This window comes from Anopheles gambiae, chromosome X (genome assembly GCF_943734735.2).
Source record: "Anopheles gambiae chromosome X, idAnoGambNW_F1_1, whole genome shotgun sequence".
NCBI classification, from domain to species: Eukaryota; Metazoa; Arthropoda; class Insecta; order Diptera; family Culicidae; genus Anopheles; species Anopheles gambiae.
Genome location: NC_064600.1, coordinates 10,647,782 through 10,659,531, shown reverse-complemented (window position 1 = coordinate 10,659,531; position 11,750 = coordinate 10,647,782). Strand labels below are relative to the sequence as shown.

General features: G+C 42.7%; 1 protein-coding gene across 4 annotated transcripts in view; it reads right to left on the bottom strand.

Moving 5' to 3' along the window:
* Nucleotides 1–1,403: 1,403 nt before the first annotated feature.
* LOC4576132 (all trans-polyprenyl-diphosphate synthase PDSS1) overlaps nucleotides 1,404–11,750 on the bottom strand; it is a 55,079-nt gene continuing 44,732 nt past the window's right edge. For all 4 annotated transcript variants that reach the window (XM_061659438.1, XM_061659498.1, XM_061659301.1 and 1 more), the window contains 3 exons: nucleotides 7,629–7,760; nucleotides 5,987–6,181; nucleotides 1,404–5,921 (listed from right to left, as the gene is read on the bottom strand). In XM_061659438.1, coding sequence (XP_061515422.1) covers nucleotides 5,700–5,921; nucleotides 5,987–6,181; nucleotides 7,629–7,760 — 549 coding nt within the window. In that variant the 3' untranslated portion in view covers nucleotides 1,404–5,699. The remainder of the gene's footprint in view (nucleotides 5,922–5,986; nucleotides 6,182–7,628; nucleotides 7,761–11,750) is intronic.

The window sequence follows — 11,750 nt, the reverse complement described above, 5'->3', positions numbered from 1 at the left end:
TGGACTGGTATAGGTTCAGTATCAGGTTCAAAACCGTTATGAAGTCATGATTTTTTCCAGGACTGGTACGGATTTATGATCAGTTCCAGTACCGGTATGGGTTCATGACCAGTTCCAGGGTCAATATAGGTTCATGATCAGTTCCAGGACCAATATGGGTTCAGCATCAGTTCCAGGACCAATCTGGGTTCAGGGTTAGTTCCAGGACCGGTATAGGTTCATAATTGGTTCCAGGACCGTTGTGGCTGCATGATTTGTTCCAGAACCGGTAGGGGTTCGTGAACGGTTCGAGGACCGGTATAGTTTCGTGAACGGCTCCTGCACCGGTATGGGTTCATAATCGGTTCCTGGATCAGGATAGGTTTAGTACCAGGTTCAGAACAGGCAAAAATCCATTATCAATTTCTGAACCAGTATGGGTAATGTATCGGTTTCAGGACCGGTAAGGGGTTGGGTTTGGTTTTAGATATCCTAAGGCGTCGTCATCAGATCCTCATGTATGTTAATTATAGTAATAATTAATAATATTATTTTTATTTATTTAATTATTTAGTCGATGAACTGGTTATCCCATTGTATATTGCTTGTAAAACGTTTACATTTTTAACCACACGCAAGATTAAAAAGGGATGACTGGATCACACTATCACGGGTCACATCACAATGAGACAAAAGTTCTGCCGCCAAAATTCCACGATCAAAGACGTCTGTTGAGACGTTATCAACAGGATTCTTTCTTTCACCCGAATGTACAATTAATATGATACACACAATCGTTTTTTAAGCAACGTTAGTTTATTGTAGCTAAAAATTCAGTCGCTTGGTTCGGGGATCGGTGAAAGAATGGCTAAAGATCGTAACCTTTGCCACGTTCGGGAATTTTCGTGTTATCGGGACTGCTCGGCCCGATCGTTATCAGAACGACTCTACTTCGATAGTGTCCTCTATCGGGATTGACGGAAAATACCACTGTGCCATCGAATTGACCGTTAATATTTACTTTAATATTTAACAGACGTCCGTTACAGTGAGATGAGCAGTAGAGCGTTTTTAAACATTAAGTGTCGCGTAGCTGACGTGTCATATTAGCGACCAGTCGTAGCAATCGGTTGCACCCTGCCTGCAACATGCCTAAGCTGTATCTGTAGAGTCTCGAAATCAGCTAAGCATCAAGTAATGTCAACAAATAGTGAAAAAAAAAAAACAAACAAATCGGTTTACACCATATGACTGACTTTGTGGTTTATTCACTTGCACCTGTCTCGTGCGCAGCTTCACCTTCACACTGGTTTTCTTAACCCCCCCCCCCCCCCCCCCCCCCCTTCCTCTGACCCATACACGTGTCAGTGTGTAGCATATGCATGTATATTTATTGTATATATATGTATAATATGTACGGAAAATGAGCTCCACAAAATAAAAAACAGGGAATACAATTCCTGTTTTATTCCATTTATTTTTATCCTATACACGCACACGCAAGCTAACATTTCAATTGCATATTTTTATCCTTCTCCCGTTTTTGCTTTTGCTGTTGCTTTGTTATTTTGTTACAAATTTTGCTTTGTTTGAGTGTGTAGCCACCTCTGTGCGGCACACTGGAGTCGCTAGGCATTCGTTTCAGTGTGTGTATTTGTGTACATGTTTGCTAGCGCTGATTAAGCCTAAGTCCAACCAACAAGTCGTACAGGCAGATGATTAACAGTTTGTTTTTCTAACACCCTTTGCACCGTGCGATTAATAATTGTTTCATATACGTAACCGTTCCTTCTGTCAATGTTTGTTTTTGTTTGTTTTGATTTATTTTTGAATTATATGCACACAATTTCCCTATTATTCACATCATAGGGGGAAAAACAAAGAAGGGCGCGTTTTATAGGTGTGTTTGCTAATATATGTCTTTTTAATTGATATTTTTCTCTTTCCTAACAGCTTCCTTTATTTTATTTTCCATAAGCAACAACCCTCTTTACGACACGTGCTCAACACAGACACATAAACTAAAAAAAAAAACAAAATTAAAAAAAAAAGTTAATCGAGAGTACCACATACCCCCCTCTTTCATCAGTGTATTGCTATCGAAAACAGAGTAAATCAAACACGCACGCACTTCCTTTAATTGGCCATTTCCAGTAAACTTTGAACATTGTGTGTGTGAGGGTGGTCGTTATCAAATCTGTACTTGAGTTATAAATTCTTTACTGATTCGACGAGAAGGTGGAAACAAAATGTACTAAGGGAGCTGTGACCACGGTGAACAACTTCACTAACTATCGGCCTGCCATTGCAACAGAAGGGAGCAAACCTGAACCGAGAATACAAAAAACGAAAAATAATAATAAACCCACGAAAGGATTCGTCACAAAGGTAATGCAATGGACCCGATTGTTAGACTGTGGCATTAAAAGAAGGGGGACGTATTAAATATTAGATACTATGTACAATTGAGGTTCCCGAAATCTTGTTCGTCGGCAAATGAGTTGGCCGATTCCTCGTGCTCTCTGCCGGTGATCGTTGTGAAGGTATTTCCAGTGGTTCTCATAGTTGTGGGACACTTCTTTGACTCTTTCCTATTGGAAATGAATTGCACGTGTTGGAAATTGGACTCTATGGCACACCTTTCCATCAGCCTTCGTGGAATTTCCTGTTGGATTTGTCCCACAAGGGTGCTAGAGAGTGCAATTCCCATCCAATGGAATTGCTATTACATTAACTTCATTTCACGTAAGAAAGAGTTAATAAAGTGTCCCACAGCTATGAGAACTCCTGGAAAATCCTGTAACATATGTGTGCTTTCTCTCTATTTCTCTCTCTCTCTCTCTATCCCTCTCTCTCTCTCTCTATCTCTCTATTTCTCTCTCTCTATCCCTTTCTCTCTCTCTCTCTATCTCTCTCTCTTTCCCTCTTTCTCTCTGTATACTCGCTTTTCACTCTCTTACATTTGTGCAACTGGGGACAAACAAACAAGGGATACACAATTACAAAAAAAAACATACACACACCAAAAGCACACGAAAACGCACGGAAGCATAATTATAAAGTAATTGAGCAGACGTTACACACCGTTAATGGGCATGCAGAATTGCACTGATGCAGAAGGGGGTTCGAATCATGCAATGGAACAGTTCAATCGATTTAGGGGCCAGCGATCGTGCAAAAGTGCGGCTCTTTACCGTTCCTCATAGTGTTTTATAGCACTTTCACACTTTTTTTTACCTCTTGGTTAATCTATTGGGCCCGTCACGTGGAACTCTTCAAACATTTTTGGGAAATTTCACATCTTTTTTTTTTTTCGCTGGGTCAGGCAATGTGTCAACCGAACGCGGGGGTTATTTTGAAGGTTGGCTGTGGAGCTTCAAAATTGTCCGTGATAACAACCCCCACATTCCATTACAATTTCTCCCCAGCCACATTCCATTACAATTTCTACAGCTTTTCATTAGCATTAGCTTGTGTTTCGTGTCTCTAGAAAGTAAACATTACATTGTTTGATGAAAATAGTTACAAGTAATAGACTATATTTATTGTTTTAACCCTTTACAAAATCAGCATTATTAGGCTCTCGAGGTCCGGGATGCGGCCCGCTAGCCGTGGAGTTTGACGTCCCCTGCCCGAACCGAATTGAACTAACTATTCCATTTGCATGATTCGAAGCCCTGTAAATCAGTTTGACGCTACAGATTTCCTACTTTCCCTCGTACCATTGCCTTATCGTACACATCTTCCCTCGCTGCTCGTCTTTTCACTCTCGCTGTTCTGTTTTTTCTATATGTCTCTTTTACATTTCTCACTCTCCCGCTCTCTCTCTCTCTCTCTCTCCCTCTCTCTCTCTCTCTCTCTCTCTCTCTCTCTCTCTCTCTCTCTCTCTATCTCTCTTTTTTATTATGCATTACTCTAGCTGTTGTCCGAATCAGCGGTACTTATTTTCGACCGTTTGCGGTTTTGTGATCTAATTACTAAGCTGCCACCATCACCCGGTCTCGGCTACCATCAAAACGGTAACTAAGCGTTCGTTTTTTTTGTTGTTTTGTTTTGTGGAGTGTTCTTGTCCCGTTCGTACGATAACAGCATTCGTTTGTTTGTTCCGTTTGCCGTCTCGATTGGGGCGTTTGGATTGGATTGTATGTTGCGTTTCGGGGTAGATTTGTGCTAACATTTGACCGCCTGTTCAATTGTTTACAAATCGTGTTGCCATATTTTTTGTTTTGTTTCTTCTTCTACCTAGATGGGCCGGCAGGGAAGTAGCCTATGTACAGGACGCATCTGGCATGAGCAAACGTGCGGTTTGCCGGTTCCAAAGCTGCAGCTCTTTGTATGTATGTGGTGTATAATTAGATGAAACGGGGACACGGTTAATGTGCTGTGCAGTTGAGGGAAAATTGGGAAACGCTCTACCGCAAACTCTCCTTCGCATGTACGCATGACACATTGGGTTTGGGTTTTGGGTAGTTGGATAAATAAATATACTGGTCGTGTCGGGGTGGTGGGCTGAAAATTATTTGGTAATGCTAAAGCAGGCTGCCAGTAGTAGAGAGATAGAGCGTCAGAGACAGTGAGAAAAAGAGAGCGAGCGAGAAAGAGACATAGAGAGAGAAATATGTTTGAACATGTTTGTGTTTTAATTTGCCCTTTCTATTTGTCGCAACAAATATCAAAAAACGGTAGAACATTTACAGTAAATTATTTACGATCAGTTTTCGGCCCCAACAGGCGCAAATTTCAGAATGCAAAACATAAATGGCTATCCTTTGCCCAAAAAAACCTCCACTGACTTAAGCGTACACGCTCTCATACTCAGGCCAAACATTTATCACCATTCTATTGCGTTTGCGTTGCATCCGCGAATTGCCGTTTTGCCTTCTTTTTAAATTAGCAGCCACACAAAACCCTACAACACACAAACACACGTCGGAAAAACAAAACAGTGATTAGTCAGAAATGCACACAAACCCGTGTGTCCAGTAGTTTTACCCCATCACCACCGTAGGAAGAGTACGAGAAAGGAAGGAAGGGTTCCTTGTTTGATAAGAGATGCCGTTGCGATGCGTGCAGGCACTCGATCGACCCTTAACACTACGCTACGCATATGATTAGTCCATCTAAACGTCTAAACCGTGTCTGCTGCGTTAAGGCCGAGCGTTTGCTGTTGCTGTTTGCATGGAAAATTTCACCGCCCGTCCTGATGGTTGGCTGGTATATTGCTGCTGCTGTGTGTTTTCGACAATTTTTGCTATATACTTTGCTGGTGGTCTCGTTGCATTCATTTTTCTACGATTCCTGAGGCTTTTCTGCTGTGTTATGTGAGTGTGTGTGTGTATATGATATTGCTTACATTAGCATTTCCACCGTTACCCGCGTTACCGCTTGTGTTGTGCGAAAACGCACTGCACTTTATCTTCTTACACTTTGCTAGCGGCACTGTCGACGGTTCAGGCGTCCCAAGATACCCGTTAGAAACCTTTTTTTTTTTGCAGGTCGCGTGTGCATATCTATATATATATATATATATATGTAAGCAATGCGGAAGGAAGGCTCATCGGCGGTCTTGTTTCTGTTGTTGTTGAGTTGTTGTTTTTTCTTCTTTTCTTTGTCGTCGACATCGATTTGGAAATTGGTTCGAGAGGTTTCGCTCCCTTTCTCTCTCTCTCTCTCTCTCTCTCTCTCTCTCTGCGTATCTTTACGGGATCCGTGCTCTGCGTTTACTTCATCCGGTTGAGCACAAAGTCGCCGACCACGATCAGACCCTTCTGGTAGGGCGATTCGCTGATCTGAGACGCGAGCCGGAGCGCCTCGATGCAGTGCTTGCGGGCGAGGAAGCGCGTCTGCTCCAGGCCTTGCGATTGGTGCACCAGCTCGTACGCCCGCTCGACATCGCCGGGTTCGCGGAAGCGGCGCAGAATCATCGGGTTCAGCTCGGGGAACTGCAATGGAATCGGTGTTGGGTTTTAGTTTGGAACGCAGGTTGTGCATTGCAATGCGCTCATACCTTCTCGCAGGCGAACAGTACCGGTGCGGTGGCCAGGCCGAGCTTCAGGTCGGCCGCCGCCGGTTTGCCCATCGCTTCCGAGCTCGACACAAAGTCGAGCAGATCGTCCACGAACTGGAAGGCGAGTCCGAGGTTGCGCCCGTACTGGAAGCTTAGCTCGGCCATCTGCTCGTCCGCACCGGACAGCACAGCAACCTGCGAAAGGGACAGAAAAGGGAAAGCGGTGAGTAGTGGATGTCACTAGGATGTAAATGTAACGGTGTGTGGCACGTGCCTGGATGTAGTAACACTAGTCAGCTCATCTAAATAATGTTAAACACTCATGGTCTCTACAATACTTCAAGATTGAGTTTAAACTTTGCAAATAAAGGAGACAAATGAAATAATCCTGACAAAGAATACAGAGCAAACTCAAGCCTTCAAGACGGCACTCGAAGTAAAAAAGGTTCGTAACACTTGACTTGACACTTGAGACGCCCAGACATGACATAATATGTAATAATGCGAAGCAAATTAAGTTGTTTCTTAGCTGGAAGAGCCCTGACTTAGTGATTTCAGCGTCAGATGTCACAAATCTTCTTGGACAAAGACTTATTAATTACGAGCTTTGCTAATACTAACACTCTAAGGACTCCGAACATTAAAAGATGTTTGCACTATATGAAATCCTAACTCAAATTTTGGAAAGGAGTATGTTCTGAGAGTTAAACTGGAGAAATTGGTCTTTAATACTTGTCTGATAAAATGTCTAATACAAGTCCTCTGGATCGAAAGACCGAAAAGAGAATTTGGGATCCGAAGTACAATTATGGAACTTCTAATTACTATCGGCAACCTTGGTTGAAATGAAGAATTGATTGATTTTTGACTATAATTGATTTTCATAAAAGATAGAGGACATTGCACTACCAAAAGAATAGAGTTGGGTTTCATGATTCTTTCGTTGAGATCCATTCATATGAATCAACAGCGATGAGGGAATCGAATCTCGAATCGAATCTCCAAGAATTCATAAAACTCTAAGATTCATAAGCCTCCAAGGATTCGTTAATCTCGAGAGATTTTGGTATCCTTCAAGATACATAACTCTTCAGCGATTCATGTATCTCTAGAGATATTTGATTTTGATATTTTGAAAATATTGAATTTGCACAATCCCATTGTACTCGCACGACTTAACAACATGCCCGTCGTGGCCTCAAGTCTGCACCGCCTGGAAGCATGGACCGTTTCCCCGTAGCAAAACAAACGATTCGACTTCGTGGTACTTGTCAAGAAGTCTCGAAATGGCTTTTTAAGCTGGCATGCCAAGGTTGTAACGCCAAGAAGAAGAATAATAATAAGAAGCTCAAGCTCGTTTAATCTTTGGAGATTCCACTTCAGACTCACTGAATTATTCACTCAGATTCATGAATCTTAATCAGATTCACCCAACACTACAACTCAAGTCTGAATATGGACCTCTGGACCTATGGAGTGCAAACTATGGACCTAAATTTTGTTGATCGAAGGCTCCTGCAGACTACATCGTTACCAATTATCAATATCTTTTACACCGTAATGCATTTTACCACCACCTTTGAACCATGCTGGGATAAAATCCCAACTCGGCGGCTAGCAACCATCATTCGAGTACACCTACCGCCTTTAAGCTGTTGGCTATTAACGATGCCGTCTTCCTGTACGTCTTGGTGAAGTAGTGCGCGAAACGCTCGTTTTCCGTTTCCTTTGAGCCCAGCTGCATAAACTCGCCCTGGACCAAATCTGTTAGAACCTATTGGAGCAAAATAGAGATAATAAATATATACATGAATAAATAGTACGAAGCTCAGGGGCGGGGCAAAGGATTTGGAACAATTATATAAAAAGTGAACGAAGATGGCGATGAGATGAGAAGATTTGAGGGATGAATATGGAGTTAAATGTGCTTCAGTTCAATGGCAGCTTCTCAACAGAGCTATGAAATTGAAAATAAAATCTTCGCTTTCGGAGCGATTCATCAACGCTGCAGAAGTACACCACAAGGAAGCATTGTCGGCGCTCAGGCCTCAGATATCGGAAGCAGCTATTTAAAAATGACATCGTCAACTCGCTTCCAAACTGTCAAGAACTTGCCAAAGATTTGAAGAGTGCAAATTTTTAATAATCAATGGCTCTATTCTCGAACATATAAAGTAATGCGCAACTAGTTGAATCTTTGGACCAAGGCCATTATTTTGTACTGAATATATAGCAACAGAGTCTGGTTCCAATAATCTACCTTTAAAAATTATTAATGCCTATTCCTATAAAAACAAACTTATCGATTGTGGTATTCATGTGAATAACATTAAGTTACTCTTGAGTAGCTCATAAAGACAACAACAAAATTGTAAGTCGTATTTAACTTTTTTGTTCATATGACAGGTCGCTCCGGGTATTGGAACGCATCTAGCTAGCCTTTAAAGCATCATACTGTTGAGTTCAGGTTTTTGGACGCCCTCGGGGCACTAATGGGTTGATGGACTGGTTCAGCCCATCAAGCCGTCCACAGTATGTGCTAATTTCTGCACAAAACTGAAACGACCCTCACAATATACCCGCAAGCGTGTGCACATACACACACACACACTATACCTTGTACGCTTCTTCGGGCATCTAATGAATTCTAATAGAGTTCCGAAGAAGCTAGTAAAAGAAGCATCGAGTGTGATGGTACTTAGGGAGAAGAAAATAACATGATAACAAAAGCAAAACGAAACAGCAGAGAAAAAAAAAATTACGTGAGATGTACACAGATTTTGCCTATGATTCATCCCCCACCAATACAACAACAGCCCGGAGTGGACTTTTTACTTTCATTACGACAAACACATCGAATGTCCACCAGAAACACCACCCAGGATGACAGATGGCCACATACTAAATGTCGTCATGTGCAATGTTTCAGCCATGTTGATTTTGGCTACCTTTTTACGCTTCATTGTTTGTGGGGGAAAAAAACATCGCAACAAAGTAATGTCTTCTTCGCTTCCTACTAAATGAAACGATTTGCTTTTGCTAGACGCCCAACCCAACAAAAGAGCGCTTTGTTTTGGAAAGAGTGAGAGAGATAGGGAGAGAAAGATAGCCGAGAGCGGTATGCACCATCTAGTCATATTCAATTTTTGTAGTACATCCGGTTCGAAGGACTTTTTTTTTTGGTTCCTTGAAAACTCAATGTCACAATTACCGGTTCCTATAATGAATGTTCCCGTCTGTAGGCAACATACTGAAATCAAATTATCCTTTCAAATAGGTTCGTCGCCACAACCATCTGCTCTTGACACTTACCCACCTCTATTATGCTATAATTGGATAACATTTATACCACATTTTGTACACACGCCACACACGCCAGTCGTACTTGAGCACCCGAATCGTCCAATAATTCGGCGCGCTAATGTGTGTCTATTGTTTATGTGTGCTGCAGCAATAAAAAAAAGGCAAAACTACCACATGACCGTGAGAACTAAACCAATCTCACAACATCTGTTTTGCATGAGTGTTTGTGTGTGTGTGTGAGCAATCACATCTTGAATTAACGCAAACGCCGAATGCAATACGAATTCGATGATGAGATTGTGATTTTCCCAATTGGTTTCGGCGCTGCGTGACAAGTCCGCGCTATAGGATTCGAGTGCAAACAGACACAATCAATCCGTTTCACCAACCAACGCACTTTGTGCACACTAGCATCTCGCGCCCAGAGAGTAGAGCCCCACAAACCCCAGGTCTATCCCCCCCCCCCCCCCCCAACCAACCGTGGCAGGAAGGTCTGGGCCACGAACGAGCGCAGCAAACACTGTGTTTGCCGTACTAATTAGCAAATTGAACCGCTTCCACCGAGCAACACACAGTGCGTTTGGGGTAGAAACTACTGCGACAACAATGTAGCTGGCACGGCACCACTCGCTCGTGCCAACCGTGATCCCCCGTGAGCGATATTGAGTAATCGGTCGTTCGTGTTTAAAAAATCCGCGCACCAAACGCTTGCAGCAGCGGAGAGACGACACGAGACCCGGGGGGGCCCGGTCATGATAAATCAACACGGGCATACAACGGCGACCATCATCCCTTCCCTTATGCTGTCCTTCCTGTCCAACTGAAATAAAAGGCGGCTTTCCCTTTTTCGGCCCCCGGATGAGTGTTTCGAGAAGGAAAAGACAAACACAAACTCAAAAGCGATGCAAGCGAATTGGAAAATTGGCACAAATTTACACGTCACAATCGCGCACGCACAGCCGCATGCATGCAAGCAAGCAGTGCAGCGTTTGCATTCGGATGTTGCTTTTCTTCTTTTTTTTCTCATCCGACACACACATATATTCACACGAGCTACTAGTAGCAGCATCATCTAGCGCCAAGGTCGCCGCGCGCGATCACTTTTAACACACAGGCATAGAAAAGACCGTTATGTTACAACAGCGCGAGAGCAGTCCAGGAAGGCCGGAAGAGAAGGCTGCGAATGTGCTGTGAGTTTAGCCAAGGGCCGGATGGGTACCCATATGTAGGTCAATGATTTTGTTGGTGTGTGTGTTTGTGTGTGTGGGTTTTTTCGTTTTACATCATTATCTTTTTTGCTTTTCATTCTCCGTCACGGATTTTCTGCCGCAAAACGGCGGGTGGCAATACCGGCTTGTGGGGGTAGGGTGGAAAATTGCAGCACCACCGGCTGTGCCTGGTGCTTTTGATGGTCGCCACTAATCGTGATTGTTGATGATTGGAAAATTAAATAGATTGGGGCAGCACCAGCACCGCCAGCAAGCCAAGCTGCCCCACACCGAAACCGAAAACCTATCGACCGTAACGCACCGCAGGAAGTGGAGAAGTTGTAGTGAAGGAGGAAAAGGTCTAAACTACGTCTATTGGCCTCTTTTATAGTTTAAGCCAGAAATTTCAGCCCGGCAGTGGAACAATGTTGGGGTCATGCGGATTGTATCCATATGACAGTTACGGTACGCCATATTGAATTTCAGCAATTGTGTACAAACAAAGATGAATATTAAAAAAAAAATGTTTGAAATGACTTTAAGTACTTATATTTACCTTAAAAAAGTCGATCGAAACAATTTCTAACCTTTCCTGGCGCAATATTTATGTTTCACCAAAAATAATTAAATCCTTCATGAGCTAACCTGATCGCGCTCGCTACGATTCGGCGTTTGTTTACATATTTTTCAGCCCTGAAATACAGGGTTTACCTGTCAAATAAACAGCTCAATTACCCGTCTACCACTTGATCTCACGTCAGTTGATGTAAGCTACCCTGCTCAATTTAATAACACCATTGTCATCTTCGATTGCAACACTGTCCGTTAAAGCAAGGTTTGTTTTGTTAAGCAAATTGTTGCAAAAACAAACCGGATTCAAACACATTTCTATGATTCAAACAAGATGCAGTGCAAGCCGTACATTCCAGGTAAAACATATTAATTTTGTTAGTACTGCAAGATCCACACCAAACTGTGGCGACTCTGACAGTTGTGCATTCGAAGATGACAATTGTTTAATTAAATTAAACAGTGTAGCTTACACCAACTGACGTGAGATCGAGTAGTGGACAGCGGAGTCTATTCAAAACGACGATTGTTATAAAACAAGTGGAAAGTTGTTTATTGAACTGGTAAACCCTGTAATCTAGGCTGAAATAGTGAGGCTAGTTTTGCCAGTGGTTTTGTATGGAGTGTTAGGCCATGATTTCAGCCGCCCAACTGTCAAACTTCATATAAAAGAGCAGGATGAT